Here is a 24484-nt window from a genome sequence, read left to right on the forward strand (position 1 = left end):
AGAGCTAGGGTGGAGAGCCAGGTGGTTGTAATTCGAGAAGGAAAAAAAGTTTAATTCTATTTATTTTTTGAAGAGTACTGCCGTTTTATTTTTTCTATTTTTGAGAGCCTCCTATTGGGTGTGGTTGAAGGCCATTTCGCCTGTTTGGTCTGGCTGCGAAACGTCTGTACTCACTTGGTTCATCAATGTGCATTTCACTCTGAACCACGGGCCCTCTCAAGAAGGCCTACGTGTAGATCCAAGGCCACCCATTTATCGTCACATCGTCAATAATACGTGTTCATGAGATCTCTCAGTGAACCTCAGCCAATGCCTCCTGAAGCAAGGAGAACGTCTTTGCCGCAGGAAGTCCAACCACGTTGAAGTAGTCTCCCTGGAGACCAGTAAATAGAAGGTTGCCGATACTTTGGTATTGAAAGCCGCCTGCAACTTGGAACCCTTCCTCGGAATTGACGTAATGCATGAGCTCTGAATCCAGGAGCTCGGTGTTGAATTGCAAGTCAGTCACCTCGTGTCCATGGATATGGTGCTTCTTGTCATTTTTCAAAATAACAACATGTACAGATGTGATGACCTTGACGTGACCTGCTTTGCGGAATGCTTTGAGCATAGCAAACTGGTTCTCAGCTGTTTCAGGCTTTTCGTAAACCTTGCCTTCACAAGACACAATTGTGTCTGCAGCAATAAGCACATTGTTCCCTTTTTCAAGCTGTTCTAGAATGCTGGGAATCTTGGCCTGGGCAGTCTGGGTAACGTACTCCAAGTCAGATATGCCTTCCTTTGATATGTCTTCTTCAAAGGTCGATTTGAGAATGTGAAAGTCTTTAATACCGACATTTGCGGCCAAAATTTCTTTTCTCCGTGGAGACAGGGAGCCAAGGGTGATACGATATTCCTTCAAATGTTCATAGAGGGGATGGTCGAACAGCATGGTTGTAGGTTTCGGTTACTGATCTTCGAGCGGAATCTGACCAGTGCAGGATTTTGCACCCAAAACTGGGTCACTGATAGAGAAATGCAAAAATAGAATTTATGATTGATATCTGGGTATATCTGGGTACCTATCGCAACACACTTATCCTTACGTACATTCATTACCATATTAAATTGAGTGGTGACGACCTCAGTGTCACTGTGTTAATCATACCATTTGCCTACTCCGCTGCCGCTTTTGATCTGGCTGCTGCAACAGCCGTCTTAAGAAAAGTTGTTCTCATATCAGCCTTCTCTCCAGCCTCAGAATCGACATCCATAGCGTCACTTTTGTCACCAGCTGATGCACTCGGTTTCTTTCTTGCCTTGTTAGAAGGCTCTGCCACCAAATGCTCTCTAACAGTGCCAATGACAGCTCCATCGTCGTCAAAAACAAGCTCGGTCCCTAGAAGCTTTCTCCAGCGGGCCTGGTATATTTGACCGTCAATTGCATTCGAATTGCTGAAAGAGGCCGATTCGGAGTCCGCGCCGGCAACCATGTTTTCACTGATTTTGAAAAGAGGCCTTTCTTCCTCCACGCCAGCTAGCTGGAATTTGGCGTTTGGGTTGATGAAAAGCAGCTCGCCAATATCTCGGCTGTCTCCAGATTCATCGTAGTATGAGGGCGCCACAATTGGCACATCCACAGCAACGTAAACGTCCTGGCTGTTAGTAATTACTGGGTCAAACGCAATCTCACATGTTACTACGTACCTCGAACTCCAAAGGCTCTTTCTCTGGCTTGGTTGGGTTCTCGCTACCCTGCTTCTGCTTTGCCTCCTCGGCTCTTCTCTTCATGTCCTCGTCAGAACCAGCCTCGACCTTGACGTCGAAGTTCCAGTTCATCTCCTCGCCATCTTTCAAGAAATCGGTCTTACCGTTCTCTAGCAAAACCCAGTGATTGTCTTCCCTCTCAAACTTATCCAAAGAGCACGCGCCGGCTCTCAATCTTGTCTTAGTTCCTTTGAAATCAATCTCGTCGTAAAGCGACTCGTGGCCCAAAAGCGCCATTCCCAACGCAATCTTGGTGGCTGCGTGGTTCACGAGAAGCAATCTTGTGACCTCGGGGTGCTTCTTCTCGAAAGCTGGAATGAACGCTTTCCAGAACTTGTGAGATCTCTCAAGCACATCCTCCTCGCTCTCACCTTGAGAACTAGGAACAACGCCACTTTCAGAGTCCCAAGTAGTTGGCTCACCCAAAACTTCAGCAAAAAACTCGCCCAATTTCTTGTAGTCTGCTGGCACTGGCACCACTCCTCTGTCCTTCTTGAACCATTCGCCAATTCCTCTATCTAGGTGGACCTTCAAACCCAGCTTTTCAGCAAACGGCCTAGCTGATTCCACACAACGATAGAACGGAGAAGAAATTATAAATTGGGGCTGTTTGTCCTTTGGAAGCGTGGCCAAGTATTCGCCTAGTTCGACTGCTTGGTCCACACCATGTGGAGCCAAAGCTGGATCCAGGTCAATTCCAGTTGGGTTAGGAGGGTGTGGTGGAGGTAACCAGTTTGAACGGAAGCCATGACGGGCAATATAAATAGTCTGTAGGGTCATCTATGTTGTCTATGGGGAAAGAAAGTCTATGTGTTTGGGAACGTTTTTCGGAACACGCTCATTATTTATGGTTCCCATGTGGAGGAACCAGGTGATGGGAGAGTCACTACACCACACATTTCTATAGGCACATTATTTATACGTAGATTGTCCGAATAGACATTACACCAAGAACTCCAATGGGTTCTCGACAATTCTCTTCAACTCACGCACCCAGTCACCGCCCACGGCACCGTCGATAACTCTGTGGTCGAATGTGCCAGTCACGGTGATGACGTCCTCAAAGACGAAACCTTGCTCGTTAACAGAGCTTGGCACAGCCTTCTTGTCGGTAGTACCAATGGCCACGATAGCAGACTGAGGTGGGTTGATGATGGAGGTGAAAGCGTTCACAGCATGGTTCATGCCCAAGTTGGAGATGCAGATGGTACCGCCCTGGTACTCTTCGGGAGCCAACTTGCCAGCCTTGGCCTTCTTGCCCAATTCCTTGATCTCCTTGGAGATGGCAGCCAAGCCTCTGTTGTGTGCGTTCTTCACGATAGGAGTGATCAAGCCGGTAGGCGTAGCAACGGCCACAGACACGTCGACGTTGTTGTACTGTCTAATGACGCCCTCTTCAGCCAACCAAGCGGAGTTGGCCTGTGGAACTCTCACGGAGGCCAAGGCAATGGCCTTGATCAACAAGTCGTTGACAGACAACTTGTATCTGTCCTCAGCGGTAGCATTGAGCGACTGGCGCAACTTCAACAACTTGGTGACGTTGAGCTGGGACTGGACAATGTATGTTGGGGACTGCTGGGTGGACTGCAACAATCTGGAGGCGATAGTCTTTCTCATGCCGGTAAGAGGAATGTCCTCGTAAGAGGCTGGGACAGCAGCGCCGGTAGCAGCTGGAGCAGCACCGGTGGCAGCGGCAGGAGCCTTGTAAGCTTCAACGTCCTTGGCAACGATTCTGCCGTTTGGACCAGAACCCTTGATGTTCTTCAAAGCGATACCCTTGTCCAAAGCGATGGTCTTGGCCAATGGAGATGCAAAGATTCTGCCAGCTGGGGCCTTAGAAGGAGTAGAGTCCTTAGTGGTAGCAGCAGGCTTCTGAGGAGCCTCATCCTCCTTCTTTGGCTCCTCCTTTGGCTCTTCCTTGGCCTCCTCCTGAGCAGGAGGAGCAGGACCCTCACCAGCGTCCTCAGCGGTGAAGCTTTCGAAAGCAGCCACATCGCCAGATTCCTCGACGTAAACGGCAATAGGCTTACCAACAGGCACGTCCTGGGCACCAGCGTCGACCAAGATCTTGGCCAAGTAGCCCTCCTCCTGGAACTCAAAGTCCATGGAGGCCTTGTCGGTCTCGATCTCGGCAATGGGCTCACCTGGGGCCAATTCATCGCCAACCTGCTTGCTCCACGACATGATTCCACCCTGGGTCATGGTAGGCGACAAAGCAGGCATGTGGATGACAGTGTGTTCTGGGAACTTGGAGGAGTAGAATCTTGCCATGGAGAGAGTGACTCTGGCAGCAAGGAAGGAGTTGCTGGCGCCAGCGTATCTGGCTGCCGCAGCGTGAGACACAGAGGCACGCAATGCCGAAGAGGCTCTTTGGGCAAACATGGGAAGAGTAGGTTGTGAAGTTTTTGTTAAGTGGGTTTGACTTTTGCGGTACAGGACGCTAGCATCGCATGGTTGTCTTCCGTTGCTCGGTGGAACACCTCCGGGTCACGTGCGAAAATTGAAGAGTCGATTTTGGGGACTTTGCTTGACTCTACCGCCAAACTGCTGAAGAAGCTTAAAAATTCATTTCTACTTTCCAAGAAAAAGTTGTTTTTCCTATCCTCTCACTTCTGTGTGGCGGAATTAATGGACAGTTATTCTCGGAATTGGCGGTCTCGGAGTGCGCGAGGCTACCGTTTCGGACCCCGATGACAGCCGGGACAGATAACAGAGGAAGGGCAAAACGTGGCACAAAGAGATGGTTTGGGGGAAAATATAAAAAGCGGTTTTGGATTTTGTTAAGTGAGATTGGTGAAGTTTTGGGTTTGGTTTTGCTGTTAAATGTGTCAGTCAGCCTGTTGGTCTGTTTCGGAGATGCTGACTCCGATAAGTGGCAGGTACCAACAATCGGGTCAACAAAATGTTTCACCAAAAGAGGAAAATACAGCAATTTCCGTGAGAGGTAGATTCAGAATGACTCTTTAGTAGTTTGTCAATGAAGCATTGGGGAACATTAAATATTTTGAATTTTTGGAGTTTTGTGACTTTCAATGGTTGTTGTGAAAGCTCTCGTATCAAGTCTGAAAAAGTTGAGAATGGGTGCAAAGTAAACCATCGCACATAAAATCGTGTCAACATAATTGGATTTAACCGGCTTGAAGCATGCAAGGCATCTCTATGTCATCTGTGTTCCAGCTCTTATTGTTTCCCCAATTAAAAATTTTCGTAATAAACTAGTCATTACGAGCCAGCGATGACGTAATTGAATTTATTGAAGAAAAATTTCTACAGTGGCTTCTCTTTTCATAAATGCCGTCTAATTCAATTCTCTACTTCTTTGTCTATAGAAGGGCGGGCTCACCGTAAAACAGCTGGCTGACCAAACCCACAGGCTTGTCAAACATGCTCGCCACGTCCTTGTAGCCATTGTCCTTGACACACTCCTCTTCGTAAATGACTTTAGCAGCACCTGCCTTTTCAAGTGCATCTTTGGCAGTCTGCCACAGAAATCTAACGAGTCCATGATGCCAGCCGAACACAGGATCAACGTTCTCCTTGAGCCAACGACTCGTTCTGGGGTCTGATGGGTAACCCGAACCTAGGTCATGACCTTTGACCATGTCTATGTGCTTGTTAAAATATTGCAAATTCAAGTCTCGTGTGACCTTAGCCACGACAGACGCAGTACTAACAATTGGAAAGATGCTGTCGGCCTTTTTCGTAACGGTCACATCGGCATTGCCAAACACACGTTGTAGCTTGGCCTGGTAGGATGCTGGAGGTCCAACCGTGTCAACAAAAATTTTACGGACGTTGACGCCTGATTTGATAACTTCAGAAATGAGTGCAATTGTAGTATCGTGTGCTTGTTCATTCAAATTGTACGCACCAGCGTCTAATGCGCTTCGAAGCATACCACTGGAGATATCCTTAGCAGTCATTGTACGTGTGGCCCAGCCAACATTTTTGTAAAGCTCATGGTCCTCCTGATCTATCAACTCGAAGAGCTCTTGACGTCTGGAATCCTTCAATGTCTTGGAATCAGCAAAACCATAATTCAGTTTGAGCAGGCTGTGGTATTCTTCCGTGCAATACGAGATGCCGTAAACCATTGGGCCTAAGACTGGTCCTCTTCCGGCCTCGTCGACGCCTAGGACTATTGGTTCTCCAGGATTATTCTTGATCACCTCTGGTATGGCAGAATGGTAGGTGGTAGAATTAAAAGCAAACTTGTCCTCTATAGAAGTTATGGACTTGGGTGCCCACTTTTCAATGCTCATACCATCATCTGAAGTTTTGGCCCTTTTGGCCTTGGGTTCCTCAGAATCTGCCATGAAGAGTGATGATGGAAAACAACGCGTATAGATTTCGCGCTGTGTATGCGTTTGGGTGCAAAATACTGAGAGCGGTTCTTGAAAAAGCGTGTTAAAACTAGGTACAAGAATTAAAGTCTATAAATTTTATGTGGTGATGTTTGAGCTCAGAATTTAATCGGAGTGGCTCATGTACTTCTTTGTGGTCTCGTAGGATAAGAACATGACAGCAGTAGACGGCAATACCCTCACCAAATTGGCACTGAGACCTTGATATAGAGTTCGGATACCGCCTCCCAGGTTCTTGATTTGACGAAGCAGGGAAATAATTGTCCGCTCTTCGTTGCCAAAATTGTAGCTTTGGAGCCTCGACTTGATCACCTGCGTCGGGTAGACAATGACCATGCTTAGCGTTCGTGCCATGATTGAGATACCAGTGTACTGGTAGTTGGAGAGCTCCTTGTCCTGGCGCCTTGCAAGGTATAGTTTTGCATGATCATAGAATGTGAATTGCAAGCTGCCTTGGAAGACAGAAAACAAGCTTGGGATTGTACCTTTCCAGAACGTACGTACTCCCTCGTTGATGTAGATCTTTCTGACGCCGTCCCAAAGTGATGAGTATGAGGTTTTCGTTTTTGGAGTACTCAAAATACGAGTCTTGAGGACCCAAATTGGGTTTGTTAAAAGTGCAGTCGATATGCCCGCCAATGACGATGCAGCAAAGTAATTGGGCGACAGGTCTGTGGATACCAATTCTTTGAACTCTGCGTAAAGGCCAAAGTACATGGCCCATGCAGAAATGTTGCCCACGAAATTAGGGCCCACACCTCTGTAGTACTGTTGCAAAGTGTAGAATGCTTTTGGGTGTTTCTTCCCACCAGCTAAGTAGGCTTTGTTGGCCAGGTTTTGTATATCATGGTATACCTTGGATATGAGTTCGAAGGGTTTCGAAGACAGTTTCTCCGCAAGCTGGAGCCTGATTTTAATAAGGTCCAAAGGATGAGTAGCTAGCGTAGTGCTGAAACCCGCTACTAAGCCAGATACAACCTCGACTTGGCGTCTCGACCATTGCTCAGACATGGATGCTGAGCAAGTAGAGATGAGATGCGATTTGGTGTAGGACAAGGCCTATTGATAAGGTAAGCAAGTCAAGTGTGAGGCAAACGAGAAAAGTGTCCCTGCGGTGGTTTCCAAAATACGTTATAATAATCACCAAGGCCTAGAGTCACATTTCTCTCGGATATTATGCTGGACAGAAGAGCTTTGCTCGAGTTGCTATTAAGGCTTTTCAACCCAACTCAACTTACAACTACACGGCAAAACGCGCCACGAAGACTCAATCTATGATACTATTGCTATGTACAAAGGTAACGTGTTATAACACTCAACCTTACACGGATGGAACAGGGCTCAACAAGTTGAACAAGTTAGGCTTGTGAGTAGAGCCCTTCCAGCCCAAGTACAAGATAAATGGGATGAAGCCGTAGTGAGCAACGGTTCTGGAGTAGTCCAAGACCTTGTTGATGGTCTCCTTGGACTCATCTGAGAGTGTGATTTGGTAGTTAGCCATTATGTATTGTGCTGATTTGGGTGGAGGTGATTCGTTGAGCCTTGTAAATTTTTAGGCCGAGCTTCTCAGTTACCGAGGTGCACGGGTGTGGAGGGTCCTGGGACATGGCACACGGCTGTGTTGCCCATCAAGCCCGGAATTCCTCGGACTGGTGCAAGATTGCCTCGCTTCGAAGATCATCAAATTTCGCCTTGTAGAACATTGCTTATGACCCTCCACTTTCCCTTCCACAAGACGAACATGTACGCTCGTGTGTACAGGATGCTGCGTGTGAGTTAAGTACTATGTGTTCAGAGACAGCTGTCGTATTCTTGGAAAAAAAAACACCAATGAAGATTTTATTGTGTGAGGAGCCTCGAACCATAGCATTGGTCTCGGAAACGCATGCCCTCACATTCCGTTTAGCCAGTTCGAGTCTTGATGACCCTAAAAAGAGCCCTTCGGTGGAAGTTCAACTCGAACCAAACTCCAATTTTCAGCACAATAGAAAGTACAAGGTTTTGATCCACAGAGACATACACGGATGCTTGGGCCTTATTACAATTGAACAGCAGGTGTATCTAGCATTAATCACTGGTGCCTCCACTAATGTGGCTCGCCCAGTTCCTTACGAGTCAGTTGATAAGATCTTCGCAGTGGACTTTGTATCATTGGGAAGCAACGAATGGGATTATGTTAACTTGGACTATGGTGGAATGGCAGTTCAGACCCAGGAGCCTGATGAGTATGACCCCGCGGCACAGAGAACGGTGCACCCTTGTTTCGAGATCAAGAAGTTGTTATCGAACGGCTCCTTTTACTTCTCCAACGATTTTGATTTGACATCCACTTTACAAAACAGAGGCATTGACGCAACCAAATTCGACAAGGCCGCTCACGACGCTGAGAAGGCTGACAACATAACTAGAGTCAACTTGCAGCACTACGAGCAACAGTACATGTGGAACTCGTTCTTGATGAATGAGCTTCTCAAGTTTAGAGCCAACTTAGACGAGGATGCAATGGAGATTATTGACCACAACAGATTTTTGACCACCGTGATTCGTGGTTTCGCCAAAACCGTGCGTTTGAACTCTAGAGGCGACACTATCAGTATTATCTCAAAGCAGTCCTGGAAAAGAGCCGGTACGCGATTCAATGCTAGAGGTATTGACGATGATGGCCACGTTGCAAACTTTGTGGAGTCAGATTTCATCTTTAACAATGTTTCTCTGCGACTGGTGTTCTCCTTCACCCAGATCAGAGGTTCTGTCCCTGCCTTTTGGGAGCAAGACTCTACATTGATTAACCCTAAGATTACTATCACAAGATCGCGAGAAGCCACACAACCTGCCTTCAACAAGCACTTTGATGAAGTCTGTGAAAAATACGGTGTGTGTCACATTGTCAACCTTCTCTCCAAGACCAAAACCCAAGAAGTTAACGTCCTGCGTTGCTACAAGGAACTTTTAGACAGATCTCCACATAAATCTGAACTTTCTTACAGCCACTTTGACTTCCATGCTGAAACGAAGCAGCTGAGTGGAGGGTTTGCAGGAGCTACAAAGATTCTCCCGTTGCTTTACGACTCTTTGGAATCCTTTGGGTGGTATGATTTCGATGTTCAGGAAGCGGAAGCAGTCACTCGCCAGAATGGTGTGTTCCGTGTCAACTGTTTGGACTGTTTGGACAGAACCAACTTAGTCGAACAAGTTGTATGTCAGAGAGTTTTGAGCCACATTCTTCGAAGCCAAATGCCTGCCGGAGGTAAGTCTCCTCGTGAGAAGCAGCTCATCGAGGAGCTCACTCTTAAGCATAACGCTCTTTGGGCGGACAATGGAGATGCTATTTCTCAAATTTACACTGGTACGAATGCCTTGAAGTCTTCATTCTCAAGATCTGGTAAGATGAATTTCGCAGGTGCTCTCTCCGATGTCACCAAATCTGTTTCCAGAATGTATCAGAACACGTTTGTTGACTCTAAGAAACAACTGACGATAGACCTTTTACTTGGTAAAGATGCCAAGAACGGTAAGGCTGTCAAGATCTTTGACCCCATCTACGAATTTGTGCACGACAAGCTTCATGAGAATGCTCTGGCTTTCACGACATACAAGAATATCAATATGTTTGTGGGTACATTCAATGTCAGTGCCACGTCGCATCCCATTAAGGAAAGTCTCGAAGACTGGCTCTTCCCAGCTTCCAACGACAAATACGCAGCCCCCGAGCTTTACGCTATTGGACTTCAAGAGTTGATTGAACTCAATGCTGGATCTTTCCTTACTTCGGATAGCTCTAAGCCTGCGCAATGGGGTGAGTTTTTGAACAAACAACTCAATTCCAAGGGGGAGGACTATTACTTGCTTCGAACTGAGGCAATTGCATCCATGAGTGTGTATTTGTTCGTCAGAAGAGACCAAATGCAGCATGTAACACAGGTGTCAGGCTCCTCGAAAAAGACGGGTCTTGGTGGTATGACCGCAAACAAGGGAGCTTGTGCTGTCAGATTTGAGTTTGGATCAACATCATTTGCTTTGGTGACCTCTCATTTGGCTGCTGGTGTGAATGCCACAATTGAAAGATACAATGACTATACACTGATTATGCAAGGTCTCACCTTCACCAGAAACTATACCATCGGTGATCACGACAACATTATTTGGTTTGGTGACTTGAACTACAGAGTCGAGCTTCCAAATGACAGATGTCGGTATTTAATCGAGAGCGGTGCTTTTGATGAGTTGAACGACGCCGATCAATTGAGAGCAGAGATGGAGAAAGGCGGTGCTTTCTCAGAGCTCCAAGAGAGTCCCTTGCTCTTCTATCCAACCTACAAGTATGACAAGGGTACTTCGAATTACGACACTTCTGAGAAGCAACGTGTTCCTTCGTGGACTGACAGAATTCTTTACAGAAGTGTCAACAAGGATGGCTTGAAGGCCTTAAACTATGGTTCTGTCATGGACATTTTTGTGAGTGATCACAAGCCCGTGTTTTCGACTTTCAAGGTCAACATCAAGGTTGTCAACAAGGCCAAGAAGCTGAAGTTGGCAGAGGACTACTATAATGCTTACAAGAAGGAGTACGGCTCAAGCCTGAGCTTGATTGAGTTCGACAATGAATCTTCACCTGGTTCGACGGCCAACTCGACATTCACCTCGAAAACTCTTTCAGAAATGAACATCCTCGAAGACGAATACTCGCCTAGCAAACCACCAGCTCGTGGTCCAAAGCCACGCGCTGTGAACACTTTGCCTAAGAGAGTTCCACCACCACCTGTGAGCAGAAAGGCTGTTTCTCAAAACCAGGGCAGCGAGTTGAGCGACAGACTCAAGGCTAGACATGAGATCTCCACGCCGCCACCTCCACCACCTTCGAGAAACTCGGCCCCACCTTCTAGAAATCACAACTTAGGATTTTCTGCGGCTCCTCTTGTGCCTTCAGGATCTCAACCATCCACACCTCGGTCAATGTCTCCTAGTGTGACGAACACAGCCGCCTCGTCACCAACCAAGCCTGCCACTAGCGAATCAAGACCTCCTGTGAAGCCTAGTAAACCTAAGGCCTTGTCCACTAATAAGGTTGAACAACTTCCGCAGCAGAAATCCAGCGAAGCTAGAGCACCTCCACCCCCACCCCCAAGAGCCAATACCAACGGCTCCTCCTCGAAAGGCAACATGATGGACTGGAAACCTCTTGTGCCCCAATAGACATTTAGTTAAACATTTATTCACAGAAATCGACTGTAGTGTGCATATTACGGTATAGAAGTATCTCACCAGCACAGTAAAGATCACTATCAACACCACGCTAACAATGTCAAAAAGAATAAAGAACGTCTCCATATCGGTACCAATTCTTTATGGTAATACTGCAAAGCATCTTGCCGATGAAAAGCGCACAGAGAAGACTCCTCCTGATCACACTCACGAATGGACAGTATTTTTCAAACCTGTTCTCGATAATGTCGACCTTACACCTCTCATAAAGAAGGTCACGTTCAAATTACACGAAACTTATGAAAACCCTGTTCGCTCTGTTGAGAGACCTCCTTACCAAGTAACTGAAACCGGATGGGGTGAGTTCGAAATTATCATCAAGGTACACTTCCATCCTGGAGCAGAACTCGGCATCAACGAGAAGAACTTCCAAATATTTCATGGCTTAAAGCTCCACCCATACAATCCCAAGGCACCCAAAAGAGAAAATGGCGAAGTGTACTCGGTTCTTTTTGACGAGCTAGTGTTCAACGAGCCTACAGAAGCCACATTCGAGATTCTTACTGGTAAACCACTGAACTTGCTTCCCTATAAATATTCAGACCCACAGAAACGAGACCAAGAGTACTTACGGACAGACGAGATTGACGAACTAGCAAGACTAGACGTGTACATCTCGAAGGTCAAGGACGAGATTGAGAAACAGCGCCATGAGTATAAAGAGCTAGAGCAGCAGAGAGCCGCTTTACTACAGTGAGGGTCATAAAACATGTCATGAGGTCGTTACATAAGGATGGTGATCTTGTGCTCCATGAAGAAGTCCAAGAACTCATCAATGAGGCCTTGAAGTTGTGGTAGACTAACGCCAAATTTTTGGTGCGGTCCATAGTATGGGCCGATGCGGATGGGAAGCTTGCATCTGACAACCAGGTCAGAGTCAATAGCGATGAGGTAGTTGAGTGGGTAGTTGCCACCACCGAGGGGGTCCATGATCTCGAAATAGCGAGCGAGCTCTTTGCAAGTTTCTGTGTCCAGACAATGGAGGTGAGGATTCTCTGTGAAGCGGCTATCGATATGCAGCGAAACGAACACTAAAGGGTCAAAGTGCTTGGGAAACATGTCTCGAATCACGTCAATGTATTCTTTGCCCTGAGCGCCTAAGAACACAAGGAAATTGAGACTGTCAACATGGTCGATCTCCATATGCGAGGCACCTGTGCTGCTTTCCATCACTTGCTGAAGAGACGACCGAACCCACTGGTCAAGTGGAGTTCCATCTGTTTCTAGAAAGCTAGGAGGAGCTTTGCGTGTGATTGAGGTCTTGATACATTTGGTCAGACCCTGAGTCTCTAGCTGGGAGAAGGAATCTGAGCGGTGCTCAACAACGGTATCGTCACCGCGTCGCTTCATAGCTTTCGTGGGTTTTCTTATTTCGGCTGATACCTTCAGGTGGGCAGAGCGCGAAAAGCTATCATTAAGTATGGCGGTTTGAATTGGTCTACATGATGCAAAAGATCGGGGTAGCTGAAAGTTGGGGTAGGCCGGCATGAGAAAACAATCGAGAAGCGATGAGGACGCACCACATATACCGGGGGGTTCACCCCACGGAGCCCTAAAGCAGCAAGATAAGAAAATTCCTTTTCGCTTCGGAAGATTAATTTTTATGTTTTGTCGGTCATGTTATTATAGTAATGAAAACGTCCAAGTTGGAATGCACGAGCCTCCCCTCTATTATTAATGCACGTCTGTGGTTGGTCAGCCTGGACCACTGCATTCCTCACCTCTCTAACAATTTTTTTTTTTTTTTTTTTTCCTTCTTTTTGTCACGACCCTGTCTCGGGCCTGAGGGTCCCTCACTTTTTCGGAAACAACCTAACTTCTCCACATGCCTCCCCTCAGATCATAACAAGCCCCGTAAGGAGATTACCGGGAAACCGCAACCCGCTGAATATGCATCATATACGATTGTAGACTAGTATCGTCCGTCATGACGTCAAACTGGCCTCCGTACATGTGGTTGGGGTTTGTCAGATAACTCGTTGATGGGTTGAGCTTGGCCATAAGGAATCGGGCCTGGGATCCGCCGTCGTCGCAGTCGATAAACCGCGGCAACGGAAACCTGTCTTTGAGAATCTCCAAAGCCTCATGCTTTGGTGCTTCCAAGAACTCTTTGAAATGCTCGTAGCCTTCCATATTGTGGTAGTTGGCCTTTCTCCACTGCGCAACGGTGGTGCCATGGTAGATGAGGATATGGAAGAATGTGTCTAGAAGGAGAATCTTGGTGAGCCCGAGCGACATGGAGTCAAGTAGAACAGGCTCAGGATCTATATTAGGTTCACCTGTCTCCGGGTCCTCTGCTCCAAAGGTCTCAATGTCGTAGGACAATAAGGACGGTTGGATCATGGTCAACGAGTTGTTGACGTCCTCATGCATGAAAATGTGACGAATGTAACTTGTCTCATCTGGAGAATTGTTGAACACTCGAATGAATGGTGACCGGCGTAGATGGTACATGAATTGCGGCAACATTGAATAGCTGTTTGATAAACGGAATGAATCGAGTTGCTTCTTTTGGTATACCCCAAAGCGGGCACAATAGTCAGCGAGGACCTTGTCGAGATGCTTCACAACGTCGGTGTGATCATAAGTCGTCTTTGTGCTGTTAAAGATGTGAGCTCGGAGCTTATCGATGGAGCTCCTTGCAATGGCGATGAAGGCTGCGTTTTGATCAAACCCTAATTCCAAGTTTTGGTTGTCGGAATCGGCAATAACTGCCAAGGGTAATGTAGTCACTCTAACTCGCTTCTCTCCACATGGGTGTTGGTAGTGGAAGCTGAACTGGATGAAAGCAAAGCCAGGCTGAGGCGAGTCGAGCTTGTCAAAGTAGATCGCGTACGTGGATTGTGGGTCCACGCCACAAAGCTTCCAAGCATTCGTGTTGCCTTGGCCAATACTTTGAGGAGAAACACTGGAGTTAATGAAGGTGTTGTCTTTTCTAAGTGGAAGCGCTGTAGCATGGCCAATGAGACCTTGGATTTGCAAGTCTGTGGTAGTTCTGCATTCGACTGTAGCATTAAGGGCCATCTCTGAGCCCAATTCATCATTGACTTCCTCGCTGGTCTCGCGTCTAAGGAACTTCACCAAACTTTGCTTGAAGATAGCAGTGCTGAATGAGTCACTCATGACAACAGCACCTCCTGTTGCAGAAGCGATATCGTCCATCTCGTATAAACCGATCTGGTCGTAACTGCCAATAAATATGTCACAGCAGATACCCATATCCACGAGAGACCTAGCAATCTGTTCGTAGAATGATTTGGCATTTTTGTACAACAGGGAGTCCACTTTGGTAACTCCATTGGCCAAGTTGGGTATGTGTGTTTGCAGCATCTTGTCTATGTCGTGATGCGATCTGATGGGCTCTTTCAATTGAGAACCTACTATCCTTGCAGGGCCGTGCGTTGCAACACCGCCAATGAAACACATGAGGTGACCTCCAGCGGACACACCATTACCCAAAATGGCTCGAAGTACCAAGGTACTGACCTTAACAGCGCACCCGGTTGATCTTTCGGGTCTTTGGCTCGACTGAGAGCGTGGGAATGTGTTGTTCTGTAGTCTATCAATGATGGAAGATAGTTGGTACTCGGCGTATTCCACTGGCTGCAAAAACTTTTGTGCAACAGAGCTCAACTCGGCCTGCTGGCGATGCAATGACATACCCACATTGAGGCCCAATATCGTTTCAATGGTCTTAAGCTCGTACTCTTTAGCTCCGTTGAAGGTGTAGCTGCGATTGGGCACCAGCAAGTCGTGGAGCTGCACATGTTTGCCAAAAGTCACAAGGCCCACCAAAGCATGAGCAGGAAGATAAGACAAAGATAGGAGAATGGACTCCTTCAATTGGGCAAAAGCCTCAGTGACGTCTTCATTCTCGAAGCATGTGTCAACACAGTAGAAGAAGATCGGTGGTAGCGGGGCAAAACGATCAGTGGAGTATTCAACAGTCGTAATCTCAGGATTAAGAGCCTGGGAATAGCTCCCGTCCTCAGCAATGAGTAGCCTGTTTCCAAAGCCACAGAACTGGCAGTGCCATACCTCTGGCTGGTTCGCCTTGATTGTGACAAAAGGGTTCAAGAATGCACGACACTGGCGACATTGCTGCATTTGCTGGAAATGCAAGCGGTTCACAGGGGATTTGTCGTTGTACGGAGTGTAGAATGCTGTCAAGGGAACGACGTTATGTTGGCTCTGGAGCCTTGATTTGGGGACATTGTGCCACGAAAGACGAACACCGTCTTTTTCCTCTTTTTCCTCAAAGTTCATGATCCCCGATCAGAAGGAACCTTGTTTCAATTCTGCTTTGTTGTGAAGAAACACGAAGGTGAAGAGTTCAACGGTTTATCTCTTCTGACCGCGCAAAGAAATGATCGGCCTCGGTTTCACTCGCGCGAGCGAGATCGAAGAGATGAAACTGTGAGGTGCTGCAATTGAAAATGCCTTTTGCGGCATGAAATTGAATTCTTTTTCACGAAAGATCAAAATGATTATGGAGTGAGATTATTCTATTTACATGAACTTTTCAAAAAGGATACTCCGATACGGAGAACGTGCGACCCATCATCCACAATGGGCTTAACGGTGCTCGTGAGTCTGTGTCCACAACTGGGACTACTGCCTCACCACATCTTTGAGCACACCAAAAGTCAACACATCCTCGATTCTATTAGTTCCACTGAACAACATGCTGAGTCGATCGATACCACACCCCCATCCGCCCGTAGGAGGCAACCCGTACTCCATCAGTTTCACGTAGTTCCAATCTGGTATAAGCAGCTCGTCGTCATTGTACTCGGCCTTAGCCTGCTGCTGGAGCCGGAATTTTTCAGCCTGTGAAAAGGGAGAGTTTTCTTCTTCGTATGAATTGACATACTCCTTGCCGTTGATGAAAAGCTCAAAACGCATGGAAACCTCGTACTTTCGGCCGTCATAGCCCACAAGCGCGGACTTAGCCAATGGCGACATCACCGCGGGCTGATTGTAGATAAAGATCGGCTGATTGCGGTTTTCAAGAGAAATCGCCTCAAGGATCCTGCTGCTGAGATTATCTAAAAGGCTGGCGGGAGATTTGGTGGAGGGAAGTGCGATATCAGCCTCTCTGTGGTACGCCACGAGTGATTCTGTAGTGAGCTCCTCTGGAAGTTTGATACCAGTTTTCTGTTCAAGCGTAGGCACAAATTCATACTTCGCAAAATTTCCCTGTTGCAAGGAGGTGAGTTCGGGCAACGTTTCCTTTAGAATCGATATCTTTTGCACTTTTTGGGAAAGCCCATTGTAAATTGCAGTGAAAACGCCCTCCGTCATCTTCATCAACTCGCTCAAGGATGTGTGTGAGCGGTAAAATTCGCAGGTCATGAACTCGGGATTATGTGTGGCATCAATGCCTTCGTTACGGAAGTTTGGACCTATCTCAAACACCTTGTCAAAGCCACCTACGACAAGCTTCTTGAGCCAGAGCTCTGGGGCAACTCGAAGCAGCAACTTTTCATCAGGCACGGCCTTCAGGTTAGTTTGAAACGGCTCTGCATTTGCACCAGTCCCTGCACCGGCAATCAAAGGAGTGTTAACTTCGGTAAAATCGTCGTCTAAAAGAAACTTTCGGATAGACTGTGTCACAGTGTCTTTGATGAGGATGCGCTGCTTCAGCTGGTCGTTCACCAAGTAGTTCATGACTCTGTTGGCGTTGATGAGCTGCCTATCAGTGACTTTGTCAGGCAATGTTGCCAAATTAAGGCAAGGGCTGGAGATGCGTATTGGGGAATTCACCTTGAGTGTCAATTCTCCCACATTAGTGACGGAAGGAAAGCCCACGCACAGAACATGATCACCTTTTCGTATAAATGAGTGTATTTCGGAGAACTCGTCCTTGCCCATGCTCCCTAGTAGTTTGTTGGAGGCGCATATCTGAACCTCCACATCGTCTTGAACGATGTCAAGGAAGAATAACGCTTTACCAGCTTTTCTCACTGACTTCACCCTGCCCTCTAACTGCACTGTATCAGGTAGCCTCTTCTGTGGATAACTTTCAAAATTCGTTCCTTCAAACTTCCTTACGAAATCTGGGACTCGTAGAACAGGCGAATTGGATCTGGTGGTGGTGATGGGTGGATAGAACTGAGCGGGATTCTGCGCCACGACCCTCTTCCTCTGAACATATTTGAGCTGTTCTTCAGAACTATATCTCCGTATGCTGCCAGCAATCTGGCTTAATCGCCTGTGTAGGCGGCATTGGCTTCCAAGAAGCATGAAGAGGTCGTCTATCTCTGAGTGTAGGTCTACGCAGGTCTCAGTGGGGACACTGTAAGAGACGAAGGATCAAAACACTCGACTTTCCAATGAACAATTTATTGTATTCTTCCGATCGCCGTGTTTATGGTCAATTTCTTTTTTCGATTGTGATCTTTTCTTCGATTTTTCGCTGTTTCCACTCTTTGCGCTTGATCTGTTGCGGAAATCTCATTTGCACCCAGTTCTCCAAATCGCCAGGCTACTGAAAATTCAATCGGATCAAAAATTCCACAAAAGTTCGTCTCGTCTTCCTACCTCGTCGCCTCAGTCATCATGTCTTTTGTGTCGACACCGCCTACGGCCACTCCATCCCCTCACCACATAATGGCATTATGTTCTCCCACTTATATACCCCCTCTACGGCCCACAAGGTCTTTATGGTACGAAGCTCTCGCCTTCGCCACATTTCCACGCGTCGTACCACTGAGAGATCCACAAATCTGTCGATCCTTAGCCCCAGTAGGCCAATCGCCCGAGCTCTCTAAATCCACACAAGAAAAATATTTCAACACCTGCTCGCCGACCTCTCGCCTCCATTCATGAAAACTGGCTCCAATGGCGCAATCTCAATCACTACAAGGCATTGTTCGCAGACACGCGCGGCAGGGTGTACGGAGAAGGATGAAAGATGTACGGACTATATTGGCTAAGATGGAGTAAAAAAATCAGTGCTCGAAAGACAATGTGATCATTTCCGCGTTCATCAATAGACTTCTCTGACAAAGACCCAGGAGGACCCAGGAGGGGACGGCGACAAGTACGGTGGTTTGCACGGCTCGGTCTGAATGGTCAATTCTCCTTTGATGTATTTTCTTCGGTATGGTGCTACCTGACGCCTGATTCACTTGTGCGACAGCTCTCCTCTCGGCAAAATCTGAATGGCGATTCCTGGCTGTAACGATCTGACGAGGACTACTTTTCGTCTAGTGAGGCCACACAAGGGTTGCTTCCAGGCGACCAATCACTAAACTTTTCTGCCCAAATCTAAACGACCGTTTCGTGTAGAAGACTCAATTTTTTTGTTACGCTTTTATCTCCGAAAATAACCTCCGTAACCTTTGTCACGTCTACGCTCCTCGTAGAAACATTCCTAAGTTATGTAGGACGCTCGTGTCGCCTGCACCCGCACCCACCTTGTGCCTATTTTTTCTAACACGCCAAATCCACCCAGGCATAACTACCCTGAAACCAATTGATCCGAGGTTTTTTTTTTTTCCCTTGCGCCGCTCCCTTTTCTCCTAATCCTTTCTGTGGATGAAGTCCATATTCCGCAAAAATAGGCGCTCGGTGGCATTGTCCCACAAGGACGATCTGGACTCACGGCTAGAGTCCCACGATAACCTGGACTCCCGCCTGGCTGGCTCCAAGGCTAATAATCCGCTCCGTTCCTTGGTTATCCCAGCATATGACTCCGTTTCTGTCAAACACGCATGGATCAACGCCGCCATCAACCAGCCCTCTCCTTTGGAACTGCCGGAAACGTCCTTCCGGTTGTACAGAGCCGAGCTCAAGGGCTCCGTTTTGCATCTCTACAGGCCACCCTCCCTGCTCAATGCTCGTCTGTTTCGTGTCGGCACGTCCGACCGTTCTGATGGTGCCCTGCTTCACCAGGTTCCTTCACTGGCTCAGTCGACAAGCACAGCCGTGTCCTCAGGAAATGGCAAGTCGACACAGGGTCGTCGTTTTCTCCCGTTGCAAGGCTCTGATTCAGCCTCTGTGGCAGATACGACTTCCTCCTCGATAACCGGACCGCTTGGGTCGACGAAGATGGCGTCCTCGGCACTGTTGAACACTGCCACTGGTTCTATTGCACCAAAATCCACAGCATCCGCCAACACCATCGTGCCCACCATCCAGGACGCCAATACTTCCCCTGGCAGCATTTCTTACCTAGACCGCCAGACCCCTCATCCAGACTTGCGTTACGACTCCCCGTCTAATACCTTCTTATCCAACAACTCCCCCGAGGCCTTGGTACATCACTTCCTTTTCGCAGAAAACAACCCTGCTACAGCGATTCCTGACCATGATCCAGTGGCTCATTTAATAGTCGTGTTTCCAATGCTTCCAAACTTCAGTGAAATCCTCTCCACCCTACACGCTATGCTCAGCGCCATATTCGATGGGGCATTTGGCAATTTCTCGTCATACAAGCAGTTCACGGACCGCCTGCTTGCGCTCTTTGACCATGTGGTTGCCCACTTTGGCGGTTTCATATTGAAGAAAGCCGAAGGGTCGATGATGCTCAAAACTTTGCTGCTCTTCGATCAGCATCCTTCCTCAGTGTCGCCCACCCTTCTTGCATCTGTCAAATCCAAGATGTTGACCAAGCAGCAAGATCTTCTTGCCCTCGTCAATTTCAAAGATCTTGCGACTTCCTCACAACCTCCAGACCCATTCATAGAAATAAGCTCATCTGTTTTTATGAACGATGTGAATCTCTTTGACTTCGCTGCGCTCATAACAGAAATTGATTTGCATTTCTTCAAGTCGTGGAACTCAAGCACAGACAAGGCCCTCCTTTTATCTTCCCTGGTGGCCAACAGCAATACTGGCGATACATTCTTCCGCAAAAACCCATTGGTCTTCAACAACGATACTCATGTGCATTATTTGGCTAGGCTTCTCCTTTTTCATTTGTTTGCTGAGGACACAAGCAGTAAGACGCCACAGCGCAGAGCACGTATCCTTGAACGCTGGATCGACTTGGGATGTCTTTTGGACAAATCGGGAAATATGTCTTCCTGGTTGGGAATTGCTTCCATAGTGTTATCCCAACCTCTCTTACGCTTACGCACGGTCTGGTCGTATGTCAATCAGGATTATATTAAGCTTCTTAGAAATGATTGGTCTCCGGTACTTTTTGAACTTGACCGTCGGTACTTGGCAACGAGCAACGAAAGCATTGACTTCGGAAGATCCAGCTCTGTGTTATACGGAGAAGAGAACAACGATCTTCTGACTTCGAAAGAGTCTTACCATATCATGGCACCTCGTGGATTAGGTAAAATCTATTCAAAAGACACTGTAATTCCTTACTTCGGTGATCTCTTGATCAACAATATACCACATGGGGATGTCTCGAATCTTGAGATAGTCTGGAAGAAAGTCAACTACTCCTTCGATAGGTGGAACGACTACTTGAAGAATCTCACTAATCTGGCCGACATCATCAATTACAATCAAGACGTTCTTCGCAGGTACAACTCTATGGGTTTTATCGTTTCAAATGAGAGTCTTAATCAAGTGCTCTATCTAGGAGCAAACAAGGAGGAAAAGAGTATACCATCATCTGTGCCTGTGACATCTCCTTCCGAAAGCAAATCTTCAGACACCTTTTCGGCTCATACTAAAGAAAAGCTACGAAAAGTTCTTTTGCGTTTGCTTGAGCTCAACGAGGATCCTACTGGGCTCTCAAACATCATGAGCAACTCATTGAAAATGGAACCCAATCTTCCTGAAAAATATCTAAGACCATCCGAAGCCGAGCAAACCTCTCACGGCTCTGTTCAAAAGCTTCAGCACATGAATTTGAGCTCGTCAAATCTTTCAGTTACGTCTTCTTCGTCCGGAATCTCGGCAGGCTACCCAAACGCCGATTTACCTGAGCACGAGACTATGTCACCATTTGGCGGAACCATTAAGGAAACTCCAGCAGAAGAGAAGTTACCAGCATTCAACAACAATCATTTCAAAATTGATTTACTGAACTATGATGACCTTGTTGCAAGTCAACCAGGACTCCCGGACAGTCCAGTCGATGGGAATCACAGAATTGTCATCAATAACGATTTGACGCTCAGAGTCGACGATTTTGTCGCTGATTTCGACCTTGTATCGTCAGTTTCATCAGCAGACAGAACGGAAGAGGACAAATTAGAGACAGAGGATGAAGGACTTGGTATTGATGTAGATGACATCTTAAATTCGGAGAAGTTCAAAAACCTCTCGCTTCAAGAAGATCATCGTGACGAACAACCGGCTTCAGCGAAGGAAAAGAGGCATCGCAGTTTTGGTCTAGTTTCGAACTACTCCAATAACAGGGCAAGCCAGCTGAGATCCACGAAATTCATTCCTCGATTTGCACCTGTTGACACTTTAATCGATTTGATGCTAATTGATTCTGTCTATTTTGATGAGAGATACCCAATTGAGTTAAGCGAATTTCGTTTCGTGTTCTTGTTGAACTACAGCTCGTTCATGTCCACAAAAGACCTCCTTGATAACTTGGCACATAGATTCGTCCACTCTGGTAATGCTGTTATTTCCATCATGAAGAAGCAGCACCTCATAAGGAAAGGTGAATATAATCCAGTCACCTTTGGGAAGTTCCCCAACTGGAATGTTGATGAAGATGTGAAGTTGGCTGAATTGGGTGATGTTGACTACGAGCTCCTTCTCAAAATTCAAGTGAATATTTTGAAGGCCCTCCTTGTACTTCTCAATAACTTCTATGCAAATTTTGCCCACGACTTGACAAACAAGAGGACTATGATCAAATTCTTCAAGCTTTACACTAACGAGATATTGCAGTGGTACAACTCAAACAAGATTGACAAACAATTGGACAAGTATTTTGAAGAGTTAGTCAACTACTATAAGAAGCTCAAGAAAATGTTTGTCAAGAAGACTTACAGACCTGTGGAAGTGCTGAAATTTGATGAATTCTTGACGCACGAATTCAGGTTCTCGAATGTCCTTCACGACGTTCCTATGAACCGTAATCTTCCAAGTCATAAAAACGTGCACAAGATTGAGAAGTTTATTCACAAATTCAACAAGCTTCTTACACTTTTCTATAAAGGGATTAAGCCGGAAGATTGGTTCAGGGCTTTCAACATCCTCGAGAATCAATTTGAGAATTATTCTCTTTTGAATTACTCGATTCCCAAAAATTCAGCAGAAGAGCAGATATACGTTTCTAACATTTTTAGCTACTTTGATAGCTTGAGAGACGGTGCGGATAACGAGATATTGATGAGCAAATTCCCTTTAGTCTTCCGCAAGCTTTTCAGATTGTACCACAAGTTTAAGTGTTACCTTTACATACAGCTTTGTGACCCTAATATAGCTCTTGAGGAGAGATTGGATCGGATGAAGACATTGTTGATTATGGTGAAAATTTCTCAGTTGAAGATGGGCGAGAGTCAGTTTGTATTTGAGGGCGACTCTGGCAGTATCCCCTCATGTATCGAAAGTGCAATCGTCAACGTCATCTATCACCCAGCCAGCCGCCAGTTAGGACCACTTTGGGCCAAAGCGTCAAACTCGCTCAATGCTGGCATATCTGAGAGTGCATCTCATGGAGTCTTCAAAGATATCAACGACCTTCTTCCGCGTGGTATCAAGAGCAGTGATATGCTCATGGTACAAGAGCCTCTTTTGCCTTGCTTTGGATGGATTTTTGAGCTTCTTCTTGAGGTCAACAAATGTCCGAACTTCTACAACACAAGTATCAACTTTAATAAGAGATACCTCATTTACAAGTTGATCAAGGAGCTCAGTGTCGAAGACATGGATGACACCCATCTCGAAGCTGGTGAATTTGACTTCTTGTTGAAGCTTGATGAGTCGCTTTGCCAGTCTATCAAGATCGCCGATATCGTTCCGAATGACCGTCACAAGTGGGATGTTTTCGGTCCTATTTTGAAGCTTCAACAACTGATAAATGAAGCTGAGTTAGCCAAAACTGATGGTAGGATCGTGAAGAATTTGTCAGGCGATCAAAATCCACGTACCAAGAAACTGGCGAGCAGTTTAAGGCGTCAATCATTGAACTACAAGACGAATGCTTCCTCGAGGTTCAAGATAAGCGGTTTATTTAACAGACTCAACAGTGCTGGAGGTGAAAAAGTGGTTGATTATTGGGAGTTGCCGGATCCCAGCTCAGTGGTGGACGCGAAGTCTAAGCCCTTGCACTCTATGCTTCTTAAAGATTACAAGATCTTCCCTGTTTATCTCCTCCCCAACTGTCTTAAAGTTGACTCAGATAGTGGCGATGTTCTTTATCTCAGAACTCCTGATGAGGAAGAGATGAGGGATTGGTCAAACAAGTTGGCGTTTGCAAACAGACATTGGTTCCATTCGAGGTTACTCAACTACAAATGTACCTCCTCCATGATCACGTTCAGCTTGCCCCTTGAAACCATATGCTCGAGGGACAGATCCAGATCCCCACTTTTCCTTGACTTAATCTATGAAGCTATCGAGAGTGAGGGACTTCATGATGTTGGTATTTATCGTATCAGTACCTCGATTTCGGAGCTCTCAGCCTTGAAGCAAGAGATCGACAGAACCGGTACCGTTGACCTTCAGGCTAGACATATTGATGTACATGCCCTCACCAGTTGCGTCAAGCTGTACTTTAGAGAGTTACCCGATGCAATTTTGACTGATGATGTGATCAGAGAATTGTTTCAACTCAAGGCAGACAACGAGTTGCTTTCAGAGGCAATGACGGAGAATGGCTTTTTCGCAGAGCCATACTCATTTGTCTTGAAAAAGTTACCTCGTCACAACTTCTACACTCTCAGAAGCTTGATTCGTCACCTTAGCCGGGTCGCAAGTCAAAGTGAACACAACAAAATGACAGCCTCGAACTTAGCAACAGTGATAGGACCAGCTTTAACAGAAGCAAGCTCCGCAGAAGCGCTTGTTAGCAACTTCGGGTTCATCAATTTTGTCTTGGAAAAGCTCATCGATAATTGGGATGCAATTTTCAACCATTCTAACGAGGAGAATTGATGCAACTAAATATTATTTTAGGAACAGATATTGCCCACTGGCGGAATGACTATCTACAAGTATATTCCAGTATTTATAGT

The 24484-nt window shown here is 46.5% G+C and overlaps 11 protein-coding genes across 11 annotated transcripts; 3 read left to right on the forward strand and 8 right to left on the reverse strand. All coding sequences in view use genetic code 12, as the record gives it.

Annotated features, from left to right (window-relative positions):
* Positions 1-292: 292 nt before the first annotated feature.
* CXQ87_005171 (nucleotide diphosphatase) lies at positions 293-931 on the reverse strand (the record flags this gene model as incomplete). Its single annotated transcript, XM_025483600.1, has 1 exon — positions 293-931. The coding sequence occupies one exon, from the start codon at positions 929-931 to the stop codon at positions 293-295; it is 639 nt and encodes a 212-aa protein (XP_025335835.1).
* A 223-nt stretch (positions 932-1154) lies between these two features.
* On the reverse strand, positions 1155-2526 carry CXQ87_005172 (transcription factor TFIIIC subunit; the record flags this gene model as incomplete). Its single annotated transcript, XM_025483601.1, has 2 exons — positions 1155-1634; positions 1687-2526. 2 exons carry the CDS (start codon positions 2524-2526, stop codon positions 1155-1157), a joined length of 1320 nt encoding a protein of 439 aa, XP_025335836.1.
* Positions 2527-2688: 162 nt separating this feature from the next.
* On the reverse strand, positions 2689-4128 carry LAT1 (dihydrolipoyllysine-residue acetyltransferase; the record flags this gene model as incomplete). Its single annotated transcript, XM_025483602.1, has 1 exon — positions 2689-4128. One exon carries the CDS (start codon positions 4126-4128, stop codon positions 2689-2691), a length of 1440 nt encoding a protein of 479 aa, XP_025335837.1.
* A 941-nt stretch (positions 4129-5069) lies between these two features.
* On the reverse strand, positions 5070-6062 carry RNH35 (ribonuclease H2 catalytic subunit; the record flags this gene model as incomplete). Its single annotated transcript, XM_025483603.1, has 1 exon — positions 5070-6062. One exon carries the CDS (start codon positions 6060-6062, stop codon positions 5070-5072), a length of 993 nt encoding a protein of 330 aa, XP_025335838.1.
* Positions 6063-6215: 153 nt separating this feature from the next.
* CXQ87_005175 (uncharacterized protein) lies at positions 6216-7611 on the reverse strand (the record flags this gene model as incomplete). Its single annotated transcript, XM_025483604.1, has 2 exons — positions 6216-7112; positions 7438-7611. 2 exons carry the CDS (start codon positions 7609-7611, stop codon positions 6216-6218), a joined length of 1071 nt encoding a protein of 356 aa, XP_025335839.1.
* Positions 7612-7940: 329 nt separating this feature from the next.
* Positions 7941-11303, forward strand: CXQ87_005176 (phosphatidylinositol-3-/phosphoinositide 5-phosphatase; the record flags this gene model as incomplete). The annotated part of the gene is made up of 1 exon (XM_025483605.1): positions 7941-11303. One exon carries the CDS (start codon positions 7941-7943, stop codon positions 11301-11303), a length of 3363 nt encoding a protein of 1120 aa, XP_025335840.1.
* A 106-nt stretch (positions 11304-11409) lies between these two features.
* On the forward strand, positions 11410-12069 carry YAF9 (Yaf9p; the record flags this gene model as incomplete). The annotated part of the gene is made up of 1 exon (XM_025483606.1): positions 11410-12069. One exon carries the CDS (start codon positions 11410-11412, stop codon positions 12067-12069), a length of 660 nt encoding a protein of 219 aa, XP_025335841.1.
* A 26-nt stretch (positions 12070-12095) lies between these two features.
* On the reverse strand, positions 12096-12722 carry CXQ87_005178 (uncharacterized protein; the record flags this gene model as incomplete). Its single annotated transcript, XM_025483607.1, has 1 exon — positions 12096-12722. The coding sequence occupies one exon, from the start codon at positions 12720-12722 to the stop codon at positions 12096-12098; it is 627 nt and encodes a 208-aa protein (XP_025335842.1).
* A 513-nt stretch (positions 12723-13235) lies between these two features.
* On the reverse strand, positions 13236-15638 carry CXQ87_005179 (uncharacterized protein; the record flags this gene model as incomplete). The annotated part of the gene is made up of 1 exon (XM_025483608.1): positions 13236-15638. The coding sequence occupies one exon, from the start codon at positions 15636-15638 to the stop codon at positions 13236-13238; it is 2403 nt and encodes an 800-aa protein (XP_025335843.1).
* A 345-nt stretch (positions 15639-15983) lies between these two features.
* Positions 15984-17618, reverse strand: MSK1 (lysine--tRNA ligase; the record flags this gene model as incomplete). Its single annotated transcript, XM_025483609.1, has 1 exon — positions 15984-17618. One exon carries the CDS (start codon positions 17616-17618, stop codon positions 15984-15986), a length of 1635 nt encoding a protein of 544 aa, XP_025335844.1.
* A 1296-nt stretch (positions 17619-18914) lies between these two features.
* On the forward strand, positions 18915-24404 carry BEM2 (Bem2p; the record flags this gene model as incomplete). The annotated part of the gene is made up of 1 exon (XM_025483610.1): positions 18915-24404. The coding sequence occupies one exon, from the start codon at positions 18915-18917 to the stop codon at positions 24402-24404; it is 5490 nt and encodes a 1829-aa protein (XP_025335845.1).
* Positions 24405-24484: the final 80 nt, after the last annotated feature.

The sequence above is a fragment of the Candidozyma duobushaemuli genome (genome assembly GCF_002926085.2).
Source record: "Candidozyma duobushaemuli strain B09383 chromosome Unknown G_B09383, whole genome shotgun sequence".
NCBI classification, from domain to species: Eukaryota; Fungi; Ascomycota; class Pichiomycetes; order Serinales; family Metschnikowiaceae; genus Candidozyma; species Candidozyma duobushaemuli.